This window comes from Gallinula chloropus (genome assembly GCF_964237585.1).
Source record: "Gallinula chloropus genome assembly, chromosome: 5".
Lineage (NCBI taxonomy): Eukaryota > Metazoa > Chordata > Aves > Gruiformes > Rallidae > Gallinula > Gallinula chloropus.
The window spans coordinates 42,104,658-42,126,864 of record NC_140090.1 but is presented as its reverse complement, the minus strand read 5'-3'; the positions used below and the strand labels follow the sequence as shown (position 1 = coordinate 42,126,864).

The 22,207-nt window shown below is 37.4% G+C and overlaps 1 protein-coding gene across 1 annotated transcript; it reads right to left on the bottom strand.

Moving 5' to 3' along the window:
• Window positions 1-2,192: 2,192 nt before the first annotated feature.
• On the bottom strand, window positions 2,193-20,722 carry SLC39A10 (solute carrier family 39 member 10; the record flags this gene model as incomplete). The annotated part of the gene is made up of 9 exons (XM_084265498.1): window positions 19,658-20,722; window positions 18,422-18,623; window positions 13,127-13,296; window positions 11,892-12,110; window positions 10,427-10,547; window positions 8,128-8,496; window positions 6,722-6,802; window positions 4,941-5,131; window positions 2,193-2,351 (listed from the first exon to the last, which is right to left on the bottom strand). Exons 1-9 carry the CDS (start codon window positions 20,717-20,719, stop codon window positions 2,193-2,195), a joined length of 2,574 nt encoding a protein of 857 aa, XP_084121624.1. The 5' UTR covers window positions 20,720-20,722.
• Window positions 20,723-22,207: the final 1,485 nt, after the last annotated feature.

The window sequence follows — 22,207 nt, the reverse complement described above, 5'->3', positions numbered from 1 at the left end:
TAAAAAATGATTTGACAGAATATCAGATCAACCACATAACGACCCCGCTATACTTGACAGAATTAACAGAAAAGAAAGTTTTTTCTCAGTAAAAAGCTAAGTTAACCTTAGCTCCTCAGAAGGTATCCAGTGAGTTAAGTCTCTCTGAAAATGGTACTCCATGACCTAACATGGGCATTATGAAAAACCATCACCCAGGATCTTTATACTGCAGAAATCCAGTAATCTGAAGCTAACAACAGTGTATCTGCTAACCAGGGTCCAACGGTAAACAAGTTTAAAAGAGAAAAAAGAAAACCTGAGTTCAGAGCATTGAATAGCTGCATGCCCAAACTCTGGGCTTTTGGCTTCTTCACTGAAGAAACTGTGCCCTTCTTTGAAATGGACCCTTTAATACTGTTTCTTGATACTGCATTAAGAAGAAATACTGGCAAGAACCAACTGATATCTTTAAAATAAATGAGCTGCTCTCAGTAAAAACTAAATTGACCGATGAAGCTTCAAAAAGTAAAGGGCCCCAGGAAACACACATTGACTTGAAATGGAATGAAGATACCAACTGGCTCTCATTAAAGGCGTTAAGATCAGTGTTTTTAGCAGCTACACTGGCACCAAGCAGACCGAAACGAAACTTACGGCACACAGTCAAAACACAGCTTTTACCTGGCATACACATAAAAGAAGCCAAACTGTATGTTTAAAAAAAGGCTACTATCATGCTTAGGACTGGTACTACAGAATCAACTTGCACTCCTCACAAACTCACAAATTTTTTTTAAGGAGATGGGTACAAGAACAACTAACTCATGTCTGGCAATATAAGCGTATTTGCAGAATCCGTTCAGGGACAGCCAATCCCAACAAGTTCAGGCCCAAATTTCGAGTCTAGCCTTCCAATCAACACATACCATGGATCTATCACATCTGCTTTTTAATTATTTAAATATCAAAACTGTAAAAAAAATTGTAGAAATGAACTCCTGTATACTGGAAGTAGAAATCTTCTGATGTGCTTTCTACTGCCAGAAATGGCTGGTGCTACAATGTCGTATATCAAGGCATTGTAGAAACAGATTTTGATCTGATGTTACAGTTTTGTAAATAATCTACCAGTATTAAATACATAGAGCATACTTTAACCTTTGTGCCCAGGTTCAGTATCTACCGTTCTTGCACTTTGGATTTTTTTTACCGTGATGAGGAGAAAACAGTCCCAAATAATCATTTAAAAATGGAGAAACTTCCATATGGATTCGCTGTTGAAAGAATTTGCACAAATTCACAGCCACAATTCTTCAGTAGTTTATGCTGCAAGTGGCACACAATACATGTTTAACATCTGTAAAAGAGAACCAGAAATAGCTCAATAAACCCAACATCAGGGATTTCCCCAAACTAACACTAAGTCTGCTGCAATTTGCATTTTCCTACTAGTATCAAGGAACAAACATCAAATTAATCTTTGTCAGGAAAAACATTGTCAGACTGATCCTCAACAGAACATAGCACTTGGCAGCGTGTATTGCAACAGCCTGCCTTCTTACACAGGGAGTTTATAATGACAGAGTCCAGCTTAACGCATACTTTAAGTAGGTTTTGGGTTTCTTTTTTTAAAATTTCAACCAGTATAGTGGTTTCCAGTCACAAGCTGTTGTAAGATTTAATACTTCAAGTCACCACTATATGCAGAAGAATTATCACAGAACAAACACATATGTATCTATATATCTGTCTCTATACATACATATATATGTGTGTGTGTGTGTGTGTGTGCGCGCTACTTAAAACTTATGTGGCACTAAAAGCTTAATCGGATTCCTTGCAGAGGTGTGAATTCCAGCTGTAACATTTTCTGGGTTCTATTTGAATGTACCAAGGAAATGGTGTTTTTTTCCCAAAGGAGTAACCATTCAGTGTACATACTTTCTTAAGCAAGCATTCCTTCCTATGTAGTACACTGAACTTGGCATTTACTTCTTGTTTAGTATTTCCTAATTGTGCATTAGGTAACCTCATCTGATCTGAATTAGAAAAAAAGCAGAAGTTAACCTCCATACAACTGAACGGACTGTACTTGTGTAAGTAGTGCAAGCTGCTGCTTTTCCTCTGAGCAATGTGCATACAGTGAAATGTATGCAGACTCAAAGCCATACAGTAACATTCGTGTAACCACAGTGATTACCAGAATTAGGTCAAAATGGGATGTCAAGCACAATTTTATCTTCATAGAGAGCAATGACCAGCATGATAGCAAATCCAAGCAGCAGGCCTAGATTCTGGAGAATGAACTGCCCCACGGGACAATAACCATGCTCTTCATTATCACCATCTCCATGAAGCATTTCTGGAAGCTAAAAGGAAAAAAAAAACCAAAACCCAAAGTTATTTCCTCTCTATTCCATTTATACATGGACAAGTTTATGAGATGATATTGTCAAGAATTAACACCAGAACTCAGTTATAAAGACAATGCATTAAGACATAGCTAAAACTCTACCTAACCATTACATTTGATAAAAACACTATCACATCATGTATATACCAAACCCCTTTCCTTCTGACCTTTCCCCGCACACCCCCCGCCCCCAGGTTTTACTGGATGATACATCCAATGTGAACTTTTAGGTTCTTCAAAATAAGGATTAGCCCAGCCTTCTTTAAGTTCTGTCCTTTTGAGTTCTTTAGTGACTTTTCCAATTAACTTAGCCATTAATTTGTCACATTACACACACATATTCACATATATTTCCCTTTTACATATGGGAATAATTTACAAGTAAGTCAAGAGAAATTCTTCGTGAAGCTATAAAAAAATCTAATACCTCTGGATATTCCTTCCATATCTCACCTAAGAAGAAAAGTCAAATAGTACTGACAAAAGCAACAAATAATAGTGGTGTTGGAAGATGTAAATCTCATGGAGTGCCTTAGCCACGCATATAGAAAAGAAGTAAAAAGTTTTACAAAGAAATTAATTCAAGAAGAATTCAAGAAGATGCAAAAATACCAAAAGGTCCATTCTCAAGGTGCTGATGTAAAAGGAATGGACAGAAAACCCCACCTATATGAACTTCTGTCAATGTAACGAGGGATCAAAATCTGAGTGCCAGGTAACAAGAGAATAAGGTCTTTGAAAGGTTGTCAGATACAGAAACACCAACACAAAAATGTCGTGTAGTATCAAATGTGTCTTGCAGAACCTTTCCTGGTCTTGTTTAGTCAGACTGTTGGGTTTTGACTATTTGGTTGTAACTATGATGGCTGAGGAAAAGGACAAGGGAGGAATGAGAGAATGAAAATGCTGCCTTCCTTTCTACACAATGCCTTCAGCCAAAGTAAGTACTGGAAATAAGCATCAGCCACAGGATATACAAGCAAGTGATACTTCTGTAATTACAGGCTACTGTGGAACATCTGAAGTTGCATGAAGAATAACTCTCAATTACAGAGACATTGTATTTAGCAAGCCCTGAAGTGGACCGACTTACCTTAGCATAGATTAGAAAGCCTCCATCACAAGAATGTATTTACAAACAGGTCACCATAAGAGAAACCAGCCTGAGCAAGGAACTGGCCTCTGTTGGCCACAACAAGAGTCATAAAGTCTGGTGCTTTAGTTAGCACTAGGGCAATAACCCAGTAAGCCCACACCAGAGCAGACACCTGAAAACCTCACAGACAGTGAGCTGACAAAGATGTGATGCTGTTTAAATGAGAACAGTTCAAACCCAAAGCTGTTGTGGTTATTCTTGTGTCTGTGGCTTAAAGGAAATGACAGATGCCTGTCTGCTTTGACAAGTCAGCAGTGAGAGTCAAACATCGCACGTTCTATTCCTACACTAGTTAGCTTTTGAGGAAGCTGCTAAAAAAACGTTATTTAAAAATAGGGCAGTCAGTACAAATATATGCAGGAGAGCAGAACTAGCAGTGTAGGCTAACAGAGCTACCAGATATGGCAACAGTATTGCTGAAGAAAGTTGGGAAGTTGAATGCATGGCTTAGAATATTCCAGAACAGTAAAGCATTACGTTTTCCCTGCAAATGCAGACTGAAACAGGCTTGTTCCCATTCCAGTAAACCCAGCCCTCTGTGGAGACATGAAGAAGTTAAAGAAACATCTTTATTGTACCATTACTCAAAGCCAGCTCTCTAGTTACATTTAAGTACTTTTCTATAAGGAGTATGTAGCCACACCAGGTGATCCAGGCAGCAATCTACTGATAGTAGGTCGATGGCTATTTAGTCTGAGGAGAAAAATAGCAGCTGCAAGGACGAAGCTTATCTCTGCAGACATCTGTACTAGGAAGAGTAGTTTGTGAATGAAAGCAATGGAAATCCAGGGAGCTGCTCCACAAAAAGCTGTCTTGAACCCTTGCAAATTAAAGCTTTGATCTGGATCTGCGGTATCCACACACTAAATATAATGGTCATACAAGGACCTATAACTATAAGGACCTATGTCCTACAAGTAGCAGCATTTTTCCACCAGGTAATTTTTAAAAAGCTAATCATCACAAGAGCTATGTATGAGCAGCTGCTCATGCTAAGGGTTCAGCATAAGACTTCCAGAATCAAATATGTAAAGATTAATTTTTAGTGGAGAACAATTCTGTGCTGAACTCAAGTCTAGTACCCCATCCACAAAGCCAGACATCATCATAGTTTAATAGTGGGAAGTTATTCTTTTTGTTAGTTCATTAGAGGGAAGCATGTTTTTCCCAGTCCCCCTGCAGGGTTTGCATTTTAGCAGAAGTCACTGGCAGACTTCAGTAGCAGAAACCCAAACAGGCAAGCAACTCAAACTTCTCTACACTTCTCAAAGCATCTGCAATGTATTAAAAAGTCAAAGAACAGAAAACAGCCATTGACTATCCATGGATATGGATTTCAAGTCCTAGGTCTTATGCATGAAAGGCAAAAATGACACAGCATGGTCTTACCATGTCAACCAATGCCACGTAGAGGAACATGCCTGCAGTGATTGCAAAGATCCACAGGGTGATGTTATTAGCATACTGTCCCACTGCTGTGCCTATCAGCATCCCAATGTAAGCCATCATGGCAGACAGGAGGTTGTACACAATAGCTTGCTTTACTGTCATACCTGCTTTAAGCAGCACAGCAAAGTCACCTAAAATGGAGACAGAACACAGGAGGTTAGTATCAATGCTCCTTGAGAGAGTAAGTAGATAAATTAGCCTATATTTACTATCTCACCTAAACGAGGCATTGCCAAAGTAAAAATGCTGTTACAGAGACTCAAAGGAAGATTGGGCAACAGCGTATGACAACTCCGGTAAGAGCTGTATTTATGTGCAGCAATTCCTAGATTAAAATACAATTTGAAAGTGCCTATTCTTCATCATGATCATCAGAAAGGTAAGAGTGATTAATGGTTAATGGTGAATGGAGGAGTCTAGGTCTGGTCCTCCCAAAGAGGATATATCTGGTGTATGCAGACTTGTCTTGACAGAAGTTCTCCATGGCACAAAACCAGAGGCTTAGTTTTGTTCAATACCCGTGAATATTCCTATTAGCTATATATACCTCAGTCTGCAAATTAAAGAGGTTAACAAGGCCTTAAGTCCCCTCAGAAGGTGACAATGAATTTGAGAAATACAGCACTAGGAAATGGAAGAGTTACATTCAGAAAAAATGACACCATTCCATGCTGAATCAGTTTGCTGGTTTAAGACATGCCAGGTTAACCTGGTTTATTTAGTTTGAGTTCAGGACAACTGTGCTAAAATTGCTGATAGAGGCAGATGTTCCATAAAGATCTAAATTTTGGTCGTGTAATCAGCTCTGATGTATTCACAAGAGTTCAGTTTGAAGGGAATAAACCTGAGGAGTGGAAGATGATATGCACTCATGAGGGGAATTAAAATTCTCATGTCAGATATGCTAAAGTCAATTGCTCAATTGAGAATCAAAACAAGAAATGGAGTGAACTACTTGATTATTATATAACAATGTTCATTTGTTTTTGAAGTAGCTGTTTTACCTGACTTCTGATCATTCAGAGCTAGCAGCTCCATCAAGGAAGCAAGCTGGGAATACACATGCAGTTTAATCGGCACCATTTCACATCACTGCCAAAAAAAGACACCTGCTTTCCCTCGCTGCTCTTTACTGAGTCTCAGGGTGGAAGATCACATTTCATGCGATGTGCCTTACGGTTCATGGGAAAACAACTGTTTGGTCATGGTAGCTAACCCCAGGCAGAACTGCTTCAACTGGTGGGGAGAATCAATGGCACTGGCGGCAATGCCCACAGGCTTTTTCCTAAATAGTCATCCATGCTGACTGGACTTAGCTACAATTGGTACAAAGCACCTTCTGAAGATTTTGACAAAAGCATTTTACTTATATAAACTTATGTTTACTTATATAACTTTACCTAAGTTTGTGTAAGACAATGCTACATAGCATAGTGTAAAATGCTCACTGTAAAGTGTGGAGGTAACATAAACCCTATGCTCCTAAGAATATTTGAAAAACATGTTCAAAAAGCTTCACAGAACTGCTGTAACTAGATACCTGCCCACATAATCCTGTATTAATATTCTCAATATATACTCTATATTGCTCCACTGCTCTTTGAAGTGCTGGTCAACTCTGCAGAACTGCATTGGATTATGGTTATCACGATGAGCATCACAACAGCCTTTAGGTATGTATTTTGTACAGATGAACACATTCAATTCATGTCATTAGTTACCTAATTCATGGGGAAGCTCATGACAAAATACTGCTATGGATGTACTAATTCCTCCTGTCAGTCCAGCACTAAAAGCTGCTCCTAGGGGAAAAAAAATAATTAAATTATATTTTACTATTTTCAAATAAGAAAATTTAATCAACACTTTCCAGAGATGATGACCTCCTGTTAGAATGCACACTCTAATATTGTTTCATTAAGCCGTGTCCTGTCTGTACATAAACTGAAAATACTGGAATCATCCTGGATGAGCATTACAACTGCGTACTCTTATGACTCAGTTTATCTGAGATTCAAGTCCTGGGAGAGGAGAACACAACTGAGCAAAACAGAGACATAATGGAAACGATCTAACAAAGTGGCTAATTTTTTACATTTCTAGGATCTCCAAGCTAATGTAGATTTCTCATAACTTCACATATGAAAACGTTTTTCTAAGATCTACATTATACCAAAGGATCAGTTGTTTGGGCGTGACACGGGACGATTTAGAAATTAAGTTGCAATACAGACAAGCTATCAACAGATGGCGAAGTGATCCTTTCTGGCCTCAGAGGCCAGTGCCTAAATGTCTAACCTGTTTCATGTGAAAATGAAGAGTTTAGTTTCTTTACAAATTGTTTGGAGAAAGTGAAGAAACTGTAGGAGAGTTCACTGTTAACTTCTGATCCTAATAAGCACCTTATCCCCCATCCTTCAAAACGGGTTTCTTCCTTCTGATAGTAGTTCAGAACCCTGTGTACTCCTAGTATCTACCTTAGTAAAAATGTCGAAGGAGGCACACTTCAGTACTCAGCCATCACTTTGTCTTGTATGACATATCAAATTACTGTGTTTTATAGTTCAAATCACATTCATGGGTTTATTTGAATCAAAGTTATTAAAGAAATACAATAAAATCTGTTTGGCACTTCAATTTATTCTACATTGGCTAGAAATAAAACTGTATTGACCATAAGCCAAAACAACACTTTACTCAGACAAAAATTAAATTTCCCAAAGTAGCACTTTAAAAAAAAAATTAAAAATAATAATTCAGTAACCTGACTCCCTAGTACATTCATTATTTACAAATACTGTATAATTCTATGTAATACTAATAACAGAAACAATATTAATATAAATTAAATAAGACCGAAAGGCACTTATTCAAAGGCAAAAGACATACACCACAAATTTGCATTACATATGCTCTGTAATTCAGAAGATTCATCTGCAGCTATCTTGACTTGGCAGAGATTGTTACTGTAGTTTCTACCAATGCCTTAATCTCTGAAGGAGACCGAACATGCCAGGAACCACAGGAGCGACCCAGAAGCCTTACCTGTGATCACTGAGAAGTAAAATATGACCAAAGTTACTAAAGGAAAGAAACTGTTGAAGAAGTACTCAGTGCTTTTGCTTACCGATTGCTAAACCATCACTGAAGTTGTGAATGCCATCTCCCATAATTACCATCCAAGCAATATTAGCTATCCCAGTATCTTTCAGGTCTTTTCCAGAACGACAGTGGCCATGGGAATGATGGGAATGTTTGTGATGCCAGTGGTGACTGTGTTTCCTAGCTATCATTTTATCTTCGCCATGGCTATCATACTCTGAGTCATGAAGATCATGCTCTGGAGCAGCATGTGAGACATCGTTGTGAGAATGATGCATATTGTTGTCCTCTTCTACAGACAAGAAGTTTTTGGGAGGGGACTCCAGCTGGCCATCTAAATCAGTTAGTTCAGTTTCGTTGAGTCGATCTTCGGATAAAACTGAGTCATCTGCTCCTACATTGAATCCAGTTGGGAGAGTCACCACATTAATTCATATTTAAAGTATCACCAGCAGCTACCACTTGATTGAGCTAAGAATTTAAGTGATTTGCAAAAGAAAAAATAAGTATTTTAACACATCCTAATCTAGTAACCTTGTTGTCAGTGTGCAGCCAAAAAACCCAAATCTCTCACTGCCCTTTTTTTTTTTTTTTAAGATTTGCATGTTCAGCATATAATGTCTCTGCTACAAGACAGCAGCACTGTATCCATATCACACAGAGTCAGTTTTAGCCCAACCCAGGCATGGATCTGTAATTTTGCTACTGATGAAGTTTATGGTTCAGCATTGGAAAAGGGATGTTGCCAGAATGAGAATAACGTGTTATATGCTGTAGGTGGAATCTGAATGGCTGAGGAATCCTTAACGGGCTACTCTCTGAGACGCACGTACAGGCCACAACTTAGCCTTCGCTGAAGGGTGCCAGCATCTGCCACCAATACAACAGATCTTTAAATAGTTTCTGTACTGCACGTGTCTGTGTCAGACACTTGTGTCAGTCACACAGGGAGCTCCTTCAATTTGGCTCATTACGCTGCTAGCAATGAAAGCCATTTTTACAAGAAAATACAAATTAAGAACACTGCAAAAGAAATATGTGCATAAATTTCAAGTTGAGTAATACTTCTGAAGTGTTAATAAATAAATGAAACTGGCAGTCTATGCTCCTGGAAACAAAAACAGTTGAGGGAAAAATGCAATTCTGGACAATGAATTTTTTAGCTCACAATAATTCAGAAAAAATATTTCCGAGTCAAAGATAGCACAGCAACCAGAGCTTAAAAAAACACAGGCACAGAGCTTCTAAATGGCAGGTAATGATAACCAGGCTCTTAAAGATCATTTGAAGTGCGTTAAAAAAGAAACAGAATGGCCATTCAGGTAAAGAGTAGTGCCACTGCATTTCAAAATTCAAACGCAGCATCAGCTTCCAGTAGCAATGAGTCACTGATGAGCAGAGCACGCTTCTCAGAGGTTTACTGTTAGGAAACCTGTACATACTCCACGTCATTAGAAGCAACATTCCTCTGACTGCTTGTTAAAAGAAAATCAAGACATTTGAGATACATGTACCATCATCCTCACAGCTGAAAGTCTATGTTTCTATGTCCATGTCCCAAAGCCCATTTTAAGTTGATTGAGTGCAGGAGGCTACAGTCCTAACTGGCCCTTCTACAAACCATTCACAGGAACAGAATTGCCTTTGGATAAACATAGCCTATGGATTCTTCATCTAGACATTAATTCAGCAGCCACGCAGGCAACGGAAAGGGAAGTTTATGAAGCAAAGCCCCTCCCCTTTCCTCACCCCTTCAAGAAGGGTGATAGGGCATTCCTACAGGGTGTACACTGCACAAATGCTCAGAGTGTCAGGAAGGAACAGTATGTGAAAGTTGTTTTGGATACCTGAGGAATATTCAGGATACTTGGTTGTATTTATGAAATTAAATTAATTTCATTTAGCTTTCTCAGCCAAACTATAATTGGCCAGAGGCTGGAATCTTCAAAGCAAAACAGATATCCCCTTTCAGGTTGTGTGTGTTAATTCTTGATCTAATTTTTGCCAGGTCTGAGTTAGTCAGGCACAGCTTAACCAAAGAACACACCAAAACCAAACAAAAAAGGTCCTGAAGAACCCCAGCCACCCAACACCAGAAGTCTGAGAACCATCTCTAAGGCATATTAGGAAGTGTTCTGAGTGCTCAGATCTAAGGAAAACAAAATAAAAAAAGATTTAATAGGGAAAGCCTATTAAATCTTATTAACAATGATTTGCATAATAGCAGCAAAACTGTACAGGAGGTTACACGCTACAGGCCATAGGTTACATACCATTAACTTTGAATCTCATAGTCAGAGAAAATTCTGAAAATAAATGCCTACCTGCAAGGGGTTTGAGCTGAAGCCACTCAGCATCTGGTCTGTTATTTAATTTGTGATCAGAAAGTTTCCTTCCAATTGGCGATTCTTCAGACTGGTTTTTCTGGCACCATTTCTGCTTACTCTACACCATAAAGTAGATAACATCTTGGTTTGTGAAAGGATAACAATGGAAATAAAAGAAACTGAAATGTCAAAAAAAATCTCTTCAAATAGACCAAGTTACTCTCTCTTAATATGTCTAACAGGAGTTTATGTCTACAGACTATTAATCTTTGTCAGGTTCAGCAATGATATCTATCCCTGGGGAAATTCTTAGCTACCTACCACAGAAGTAACTCAAATGCACGTGCACACACAGAGGATATTTCACTTCAGTACGTCATAACAAGGATTGATCTACCAGCCCAGAAACACATGGAGGCAGAGTTGTTATATTGGCTTACTTTGAGAAAGCATCTCCTCTATTTCATTCAACTTCATTTTTTAATACTCCTATAACTTTGTTGTATTTTCCTTTAAAGAGAAGCCTGCTAGCTTCCTATCTGCAGCTCATGCAACAAAGATTTGCCAAAGCAGCCAGGGGGATTTAATTATTTCACTAATCTCAAAGAAGGTATGTTCCATGTGACAGCTTTTATCAGAAGACCTAAGAAATACTTCCTCCAACACAGAAAATCTTTTGCTGCTTAGCTGAGGCAACAAGTCTGCATGAAAACAGAGAACTTTGAAATTTCCCACACTCATTTTGGGAGCAGAAGCTATAGCTTCCCAAAAAGAATTTTCTCCTCAAGGTTGAATGATAGGAGGCAAATATTAGAAGTGTATTTCTATTAACTGTTGGAAGAATGTGGCTCTTTGGTGACTTGAATTCCCACCCACTGTCACACCCCCTGAGGTACTTGTTCTCCTTTTATACCACCATCATGAATACAGCATGCTCCCAGCCCTAAAAATCTAATCATTGTCAGGGAAACAAGTTAAAATTTGACTGGAAATTTTTAGAAAGCAGGAGGTATGCAAACTTTAGCACTTTGCACAAGGAAAAACGGACTGCCTCTGTTACCCTGGCATGGTTGGCCAATAGTACATGCAGCTACATCGCTTGTAAATTGCCTGACAATCATCTGGCTCTATTACTGCCCCTTCCTTCCATACTCCCAATCAGATTTTTCCAAAAATATTAGAGTACTTTAGAGAAAGCACTGTAATCTCTTTTACTTAGATCTACCTCCAAATTTATCTGGCCAAAAAGCTGCAACCTCCCCCCATCAGATTTCCACTGTGTCTTGCAAAGTACCTTGTTAAGAAAAGCAACCTCTAAGGAAAGGGTTTCCTCAACAGAAAATCAAATAGAATGCAGATTAGCAGCACTTGTTCATGTTCATGGACAATTCCTCAACACTTGGGAGACAAGTTCAAGTAACATTTTAGCATTTTTAAGAAAGCATGCAGTTTTAGTCCAAACCTTTTGTTTATTGTAATGCTTGTACATTCTTATGCAATGTTCAATGATGAACAAAACATAAATGCCTCCAAGTGCCACAAGACCTTTCAGCACTGGATCATTTTCTTCTAGAAATCCTTCAGTCCGTACTCCATGTCCGTGGGTATGTCGATGAGACCGCTTGTGTTCATGAACATGACCCTGGCCATGGTGGTGACTGTGGTTGTGGCCTCCATGTGACTATTAGGAGAGAAAATAACACAGTATGACCTGGTGCCATCAGGAGACTGAAATGGCTCTGAGCTCTGGTGGCAAAATATTTAACCTTGCCAGAGGAGTAGCAGAAAAGACTAAATGTTGGGTTGTGGGTTCTTTCGTTGTTTGGTTTTTACATCTTTAAATATAAACACAGTTTACCATAGAAATTTTGCATTACATTATTCATTATCCTAATCAATAAAAAATATTCTCCTCAGAAATATTTAGGGGGGAGGGAGGAGATTATTTAGTTTCAGGTTTTTTTTCTGTCACAGTGTTAAAGATAATGAGACCAAGACCCAGAAATATTACAAGGAATTACTATTTCTACACTCCCATTAGCAGCCAAAGCTCATGATTTTTTTAAACTGTTACAGTCAATTGCAGACTTAATTCTGATCTGTAATATGAACTCAAAAAATCTGTACTAAATTTACACAAAGAAAACATGTGAATATTAGTCTGTTTGCTAAAGAAGCAACATTTTATAAAATATTTTCACTTCCAAGAGTTACTGTATAGCATCACCAAATGAAACCTGCTTACCTTCCTAGGAACCTGAACACTTTCTTGTTTCAGTAAGGTTACTTACTCCCCAAAAGCTAGGAACCAGGAAGGTTAATCTCCCAAAATACTTTTAGGTGGTATTCTTTTAGGTGGTACTGATACACGAGTATCAGTAGACAAGAGACAGCAATATTGCTATATTTAAAATAATCTTGTTGGCCTCATTAAGGGTTTTAAAACACTGTGGCAGAAGTTAAACTGAATACACAAGTACTTTTTTTTTTCCCCTTTTTTTCCCGCTTTTATAAGAAACACCCATTTCCTTTCTTTTTGTTAAGAGAAAGTCTCAAACAGCGTTTCAGGATGTTCCTCAGTCAAATCAATCCACATCTGCATCAGTGAACTTTTATTTATTGATGCTTGTCAAACCATTCTTTGAAATTCTATATATAGTTACAGTTAAGAACAGAAGGTAAGGAAACAATACGTACATGTGGCAAAAGATGGAGTAATGCATCTCCACTCATTGTTCCTACAGCCAGAGCTACCAAGAAAGTTAGAAGAAATTTGAAGCACCATTGGTTAATGATGGGAATCAAGATCACACCTAGCAAGGAAAGCAGGCTAATGACGGTGATAGAGATGATACCACAAAACCAGGCTGTGGGAAAAAATGAATACAGAAAGGTTATCAGAAAAATACTTGTAAAACTTTTAAGACTGATTAATGCTTTTCAACTATCTCTTAAGACAGTGACTTTCCTTTACCCTAAGTTGTGATTTTTCATTAAAGATGCTGAAAAATATGAAAGCAGTACTGAAGGATGCAGCAGAAAATACACAGGCTTATTCACAGTACAGTACAATATGGTGAAAGACATCAGAAGAGTATACGCTAAGAAAAGCACAGATACTATTCCTGATTTTAAGTTCCAGACTTAGCTCTGAAGCCCTTAATGAAACACAAAAAGAAAAGATTTCCTGTTGGAACAAAACCATCTCTGCTACTTAACTTAGTGGGATTCTGTGAGCACGAATTCATATTTAACATTTGCTTTTAACACAATACTAATACAAAATTTAACTGGAATTAATACTTCTTTGTTAGGAGTAACGTGTTATGTTAGGCACTGTTCTCTTCACCTGGTGCTTTAAAACATACATTTTTAATTATGAGAAATAAGTAGGACTGAACTCAACTCAATCAAGTAAGATTGTAGTAAGAGCTTGAAGAGCTGAAACCACCTTGGTACCAACAAAAGCAATAAACACTTTTTCTGAGAACCTCTATTGTTGTCATTAGAAGAAAAAGTTAAAATGGACTATAGTGCAGTCATCATAACCCTGTCAATGAGGAAAAATGTGCAAATTTCTGTATGACATGGAAAAGACAAAGAAACAGATCCTATAAGAAGCATGACTCTTGCAGTCAGCATCTCATCCTAATATTTTTTCTTCTACTTTTTCAAGTCATCAGCAGGCTAGGAGTTAACAACTACTGTTGTGGGAGTTTTTTCCCTCTCTGCTTATCTGTCACTTCTCTTGTTTCTTCCCATCGCTGAAACTTCAAAGAACAGTAAGTACAAACTATTTCATTCCAACAATGCAGTTCAAAACATACACAGTCTCAAGGACAGAAATAGTTGGTGCTCCTATTTTAAAACATTAACTGCTTGGGCTGAGATCTTTCATGAACATGATTTCCTCAATCTGAACTTATTTATTTATTTAAAGGTTTAGACTAAATAAATCCTTCAGATTTTTCCAGCTTCATTACTGATCAAAAATGCCTTCACAGTTTGCTGACTTCAATGAAAGTTAACAACTCCTGACAGAAAATAATTAGCATCACCATACTTTGGTGCATGATCTGACTTCCCTGACATCTATGAAGGTCCACTTATTTTTGATCAAGTGGGGGAACACATCCTGGGAAATGGGGACATGGGAGAAGAGAAGAGGAATTAATGTGTTGTAGCTGCTCAATTCATTTCAGAATTTAGTAGTCAACTGACCCAAGAGTTCTACCTGCACAAAAAAAAGTGTTACAGGTCAGATTTGACAAGACTTTGCCCCTAGCATGGCAGCTGCCACAGGCCTGGTCTGGTTCAACACCTAAATTTACTGTATCTCCTGGTCTGAAAATTTTTTTTGGATATTGATTCTTACGAAGTCTGTAGTTGTCATTCTACAATCCAGTTCAAATACAAAGGATACAAGATCACATCCACCAGAAGAAACTGATTGAAACAAGCGTTAGAAAGTATGCAGCATACACTGAAATTCTTATTGATGCCAACAGGAAAAGAGAGAGCTGGTGAAAATGCAACCACTGCCAGCAGATGTAAAAACGAGGTTAGAAAATGGGAACATAAAAGTAGGCCTAGAGTGGAAACAGGACCCTATTGACCAAAATACCGCTACTACACAGCCTTGATTCATCCCCAGAGCACTTCAATTATGTACTCTGGATTAACAGGCTCTGATGAAAGAAACACCATACATGGACTTGCAATTGAATACTACATCATGCATGCATGCACAAGCAGCTCAAATAAACATTACGCAGTCATTTGTCATGTCATTGGATCTCCAATCTGGACACAGACACTATGATCTTAAGTGCCAGGTTAGTTGACCAATGATCTTACATGGAGAAAAATGGAGAAGAGATTATGTAAACTGGGTTAAGTTTCAGGTATTATAGCATAGATTTGGCAAACACACCTCTGAAGGGCTTGCATACTCTTATGAATGATACAGTAACTAAACATGGCACCGTGATTAAGATGAGGCACATGAGAATTAGAATACAGATCCCGTGCACCTCTCAGATCTTTGTCGTCAGCTTCTGCCTTTGTTTGATCTCTTAAAAAATGATACAGAACCAAAATTACCAGAAAAAGGTTGTGGTCAAGTCAAAGACAGAAAATGCATCCTAGACAAAAGCTGTTCATGACACCACAGGCACGTGTGTGTACAAACAGTCTGCAGGCAAAAAGGACTACTAAGGGACATTTATGAAGATTTCGAACACAAAACCCTGTTGAAGGATTTCATTCCACTGTAGTTCAACGCACTAAAATAGTATGGAAGTGGCACTAATACACAGCATTATGAACACTGCAAGAGCTCTTAAGTTATGAAAAAGCTTGGTGTATAACACTCCTAGGAATCCTGTATAAAGCTGGGTCAAAAAGGTGAAATTATTATATAAAATAAATTACAAAAAATATTTCTGTGGAAAAAACTAAGAGGGACGTGACCAAACAATCGCTTCAGTAAGGGACCCTGGTTCAAACAAAGCAAAGACAGCTGCTCACACCAGATTTGGACAGCAATTTGATAAATTAACACAGACTAAAAGAGTAGTAAGGCAGACACTGTGGAAGGCTGAGAAAGGTTAGTTATCTACAAGCTTTAACAAGAAAGCAAGTGAACAGAATGGCTCTACTGAAGCCAAGCTTTCCTGTGTTCAGGGAGTGGTAAGCTCCAGGGAACTCTGGCATCTGCACAGGTAGATTTAGAAGATACATCTGATCTGAAATACTTTTAATCAAGAGCTCTAACTGATCTCCATCTTGAAAAATATTACTCAGTGTTTCCTTGTATCACTTCTAGTAGCTTGATTGATAAAAGGTTGTAGCATTCCCTTTAAGTTTAATATAGGTTCCAAAAGGTACAACATGAGAGCTCGTTGTAAGTATAAGCCATTGAAAATCGTCTATTAGCAGATGCTACAGAACTATCTGTAAATTACAGGAAGAAAACACAACATAGCTTCTTATGGTTTCGGTCATGAGCTAATTAAATTACATCGCTTTAGAAAACTACACTTATCAGAACTAAGGGAAACCTCACAGGTTAGTACCAATGAACAGAAGCACACTGGTCTATTAAGCTTTTTAGAAAGCTTTATTTAAAACTAAAGAAAACCACAGAAAGCTGGTGTTTAAAAATGTCTGCATCCTCCTAACTCTGGGAAATATTTCTACATGAAACACTGACCAGGTAAGCACATGTTTTCATTTTAGCAGAATCCTACAACTTGCAGGCTAAGTTAGTTTATGACTGATATTTGTCATAAACCTCCCACAGTTGCCATACACCAGTTAAGATTCATTATTTTGTGATTCACTTCCGTACTTCAGAAGGGAAAATGATTATTACATCAACTGAAGTCTCACTGTAGTTAATACAGCCATATGCAGGAAATTGTTATGAAGAATGATTTATCACTATCTAATCAAGCTGACCCGTTTCAGAGGTTACTGTTTGTTTTCAGAGCCAAATCAGTAAGTTAAAACACAGTATTTTACAACTAACTGGCAAATGTGTTATTTATACTCAAGATATCAGATGCCATAAAACATGTTGAATGTTCACAATAAGCCTCAGTAATTTTGCAAATTAAGTCTCTTAAAATATTAAAGGTCTTCAAGCTTCGAATTGTTAACAAGATAGTAGCTGTGTCACTATAGCAGATTTATGTATAATAAGATAGTTATTTTAATGACTCCAGCATGGTTAAGAAAGGTTACCAGCAATGGATTCTTTCCAACAGTTATTAGTATCTACGAGAACGTAGTTACTTCAAGCTTTTTTCTAATGATGCTAATAAGCACCTAAGTACTCATCAATATTCACAATTACCAATATTTTTATTTTCAAGACATTGAACTAAAATTTTTTTAGAATTTTAGTATTTCACTGCAGCTAAACATCTGTCAAGAGTTCAATTATCATTTATGAAACACAGCAGTGATAAGCATATTAAAAAATATACGCAATTATGAAATCACAACAATGGATGCTGCCACTTTAACAATAGCAAAAATATTTTTAGCTTGGAATTATGGTAAGTGGGAAAAAAGAGAGACTATTTTTTATTCAAGGCACACACACACACACACAAATAAAACTTTCTATATAAGACAAAAGTAAACACTCATGCTTGACAATAAATACAGAATAATTGACACTGGAAGCTAGAAAAAGGAACTGTTGTCAGAAAAAGCAATTTAAATGATCTTGCACCTTGTTTAAGCCTTTGTGTTTCTTAAGCTCACAAAAAATTCCTGATGTGACTTCTACAAATTTGCATCATTACTACAGTATAGAACTGGTGACACCTGAAATCATATTTTTTCCAGTCAATGAACCATGATGAAGGTGCTTTCCTCTATTTCTAAATAAATATATCCAGGTCAAATTTATTTTAAAAACAGTGCCAAAGCAACACTGCAACTTTCCAGTCACAACACTAAGAGAAGAAGATGAAACATTTTAAATGATGGAAATAATCCAAACTGGGGGTGGACTTGCTCATCCCTAGAGGTCCTTCTATCTCCGATTACTCTGTATGTTGCCTACAATCCTACTATAAAAGAGTCCAATGGCTAAAGATATATGGGAAGAATCCAGCCAAAAATGCCTGGGCTATAGGTCTAATGCCAGGACATCAAGCCTCAGTGACACAGGCGAAATAAAAATAACCAAACATAACATAAAAAGTAAGAATAATAAAAGAGGATAAAAAGGTCCAAGAAAGCAAGCTATGCCTCCATGAACTGTGGTTACTGAGGAGGACCTATTATGTCACCAAACAGAATTCTGTTTCCTGACTTCAAGGAGCATGCTGTCTCAAATGTCTTCTAATATATACGTTAAATTTAACCACTCCTTTACCCCATGGTCAGTGCTAAGTTGTATGGCATATTTCTAGTTTTGAAGTTAATATTTACAATTCAAAATATTTTTGACGGCTTTAGATGTTACACACTTACCTGATGCACCTGTTCTATCTTTATTCTCAATTGATGCATTTTTACTTTTCATAAAATCTTCCATCTCATCATAATGCACAATACAAAGCCTTCTCTCAATCTGGTATAGCAAAGCAGGACACATGTATATAAACAATTCAGGAGATATCGGAGAGCTGTTTTCCAGACCATAGTACCGTAGCAGCTGGGTAACATTTAAGCACTGCAAGCAAATAGTGCAAACAAATTAAGTAGGAAAGAAGTATGAAAGCAACTACATCATTACAAACTACAGTTACAGAGAATCTAGCATACGATTTGAGAACACAATCAGAAAGTAGAAACTCTGGCCCACAACATTCCACCAGTGCTAAAATATGTCTAAGCTGATTTAACTGGTTTATGAGGGGAGAGAAACAGCAAAAACCCCTGTACTACATGTCTCCAAGCACCTATGTAATTTTTGATGAATCTCAATGAAAATGATTTGCCATATTCTTTACCATTTCACAGTATAAGCAATGCAGAAAGAGAAACAGGAAAGGAGGGGAAGATAAATCTAAACCAGGTTTTCTAACACTTCTCTACCTACCAACCTTCTCTGTTTGGAGTCTTGTTTTTTAACTCAGCTTAAAGCCTAAAACTTGACACCCCATCCTTTCTCATCCTGACTTCTAGTTTAGGACAATGATATCAAAATGTCGTGCTTCTGTAGTTAACTGTAAGGGGGAAGGGAAAGTAGAGTTACAGTCCTGGTAGAAAGAATGGATGCTGAAGGAAGAAATGGAACAGCTTATGCTAAGCAGAGTGCTACAGAAGCTACACCGACATTGCTTCACAATCTAAGTAGAAAGAAATTAGGGGCGTGTTGAAAAGATGCGGGCATTTTATTTAGGAAAGCACCTCTGTGTAGTTTATATTATTATCTTATATTCAGAAAGAAGTCCAAAAAGGTGTGTGGGGGAAGCATTCATGAATAATGGGAAAGGAAAAACCTGTACAAAAGGTATCTCCGAAAGCTCCTTTATACAGATAAATGGGCAAGGAGACAGATTTCTGAGAAAAGATGGATGTTGGGCAGGCAGAAATGAAACCCCATAAACTCCACTCAGGACTGTGGCAGTGACTTTGAGTGGTTTTGCTCTTCTACTTGTATTGTGCAATGGTTGCAAACATGCATTATTTGTGGGTATGTATCTTCAATTATTATGTAACAACAGTGACAATGCACTTACCAGTTCCTCATTTCATACTCACCTCTTCATGATCTCGTTCCTCTTCATTATGATCCTTATGATTACGTGTTGAAAAAATGGCATGTTTTCTTACACTAATCTGCTTATGAGGTGCGTCTCGTTTGCTGGTATGGTGGTGTCCATCCTCATGACCTAAACTGGAATCTTGATGTCCATGACTGGTAGAACGATCATTACTGTGTTCATGATGGTGTACATGTAAGTGAGATGCATCGTGTATGTGGTCATGTTTATGAACACGATTGTGCTCATACTGATCACCTGGATCATGATCTGGGGTATAATCCCGTGTAGCATCTCCTGAAGTCTCACTGATCTTCTTTTGTTTCTTCTTCTGTTTCCGTTGTTTTCTTTCTGGCTGATCTTGAGTTGTGTTTGTCTCTGTTGAAGGCTCATGGTTCTGTTCTCCATGTTCACTGTGACTAACTGAATCATTACGAGAATGATGTGTACCATTATGGTCATGATGATGTAGACGAGGGTGGTGATGATGGTGATGTCGACTCTGGTCATGAAAGTGTTTGCCATCATCTTTTGCTGACGGCACAACTGTGTCTCTCTCAGGGTCACATTTATGGCTTCTCTTTGCAGTCATACCAACTGTGGTTTGATTTTCTGAATCTGAGTGGCTATGAGGATGGTTATGAGAGTGAGAATGCTTTCCTTCTTGTACTTCTAAAGCATACAAGTGAGAAACGTGATCATGGCCAATATCATCATGATTTATCATCACTACTTTTACTTCTCCTAAACCAAGGCTTATTAACAGTTTTTCCAGGCCAAAAAAGGATAATCTTCCGTTTTCACCGTAACGATCAAAAATCTTTTCAATGTAGTATTTTTGTTCATTTTCAGCTTCCAGTGTTGAAAATTTACTCGGCACAGATTCTGTTCCTCCATTCTGGAAGTAGGATTCATTTGAGATCTGATAGTCATTATGGTAGTGTACACGTTCCTCTTTAGGACCATGGTCATGCCCATCTTCATGGCAATGATTGCACTGATGAAAGATAAATGTCAGCAAACAAATGATGCAAAATTTTGTGTGCATGTGTACCTTCATCTCTGTTTCCTACAAGAAACACAAGGGGAAGCACTTAGGTGTAAAAGTAATCTCAATGTTTGTACTATATGAACATTTTTACCAATTGAATGACTCACAAATCTTTTCAGATATTGGCATTAAAAGAATAACAACTGCAGTACTTTTATTGCAGAAATTGTTTAAATGTACTTTCCTTAACCACAGTAAGATAATCTTTGTGTATTTTAGAGATGCAGTCTTACATGTCATGCTTACAGGAGGCAGTTACAAGAAAAAGGCCAGCATTTACAGGCAGTCAGAACATTTTTTGGTGTATATTTTCAGAGGCATCTATGCTTATGCTAACCTATAGTACTGAAAACTTGAAATACTGAAAACATATCACCAAAGAGTAAACATTATTTTTATTTAAGAACATTAATACTCTATTTTCTTATTTATGTAAACAACGGGTAGATAATAATATTGAAAACCCACACATCATTTTTTCTCTTATGTGCTGCTAAAGTAACTCCATTGAACACACATATTGCACAATTCCCTATTTTGATTGGTAATTGGTGATTTAAAAATAAGTTGCCAGTAACCAACTTCAGTGTATTGCTAGATGTTTGTATTTTTAGTACTTTTTACTTACATGGAGTTTACTGATTTCAAAGACTGACATGGACATTGAGAAATAAGGTTATACAGAAAATATCTGTTTCTGCAACTCAAAAAAATACTATAAATGCTGATACACACACACACTCTAGCTCAAAGTGCTACTGACTTTTAGAAATTATTCAACATCAGCTAAAGTTGAAAACAATTCAGTATTTTACAAAATATGACAGCTTTATTCTGTTTACATCTGCTAGCAAAAATATACATAAAACCAGAATGGTTATTATAAGAGAAACTTTTAAGAAAACAAATATCCAAGTTTATGTAAAAACGTTACTGAAGTAGAAAGCCAAGACCTGCACTTCATGACTTTTATTTTCTAGAGACTTATTTTGGGTAGAGAATAATCTCCAAAATGCAAGTTGGTTGTTTTTGGTTTTTTTAAATGATTTAAACATTGCCAGGGGTTTCCAGCAACACTTAATTTTTTCTGTTTTGTACCGAGTCAAATATTTACAACAGTTCTGCCAGACACACATATAGATAATCAAGCCCTCCTACTGGCAAAGGAGCAGACAACAGAATGAAAGCTGAATGGAGCTTTCCAATGAACCTGTACAGTTGAATGACTACTTCAAATGGTTTTGGAGTTGACTAAAACAAAGGGACCAATGAGAGAAGTAGGGCTTTCACACATAACTAGTTATTTTCAGAATATGACTGGCAATGGAAATGGGAGTGAAGAGACAGGGTAAGGACAGAGCACCAAGTACTTTGCAGCAAACCACAAACATTTAAAGTCCATTTTCATTTCCTAAAATATTAGTTTGATGTTTTTCACTTAAGCACTTAAAACTACATTACTGTACCAAAACAAAAAACCTTTTGGAAGCTAATGTA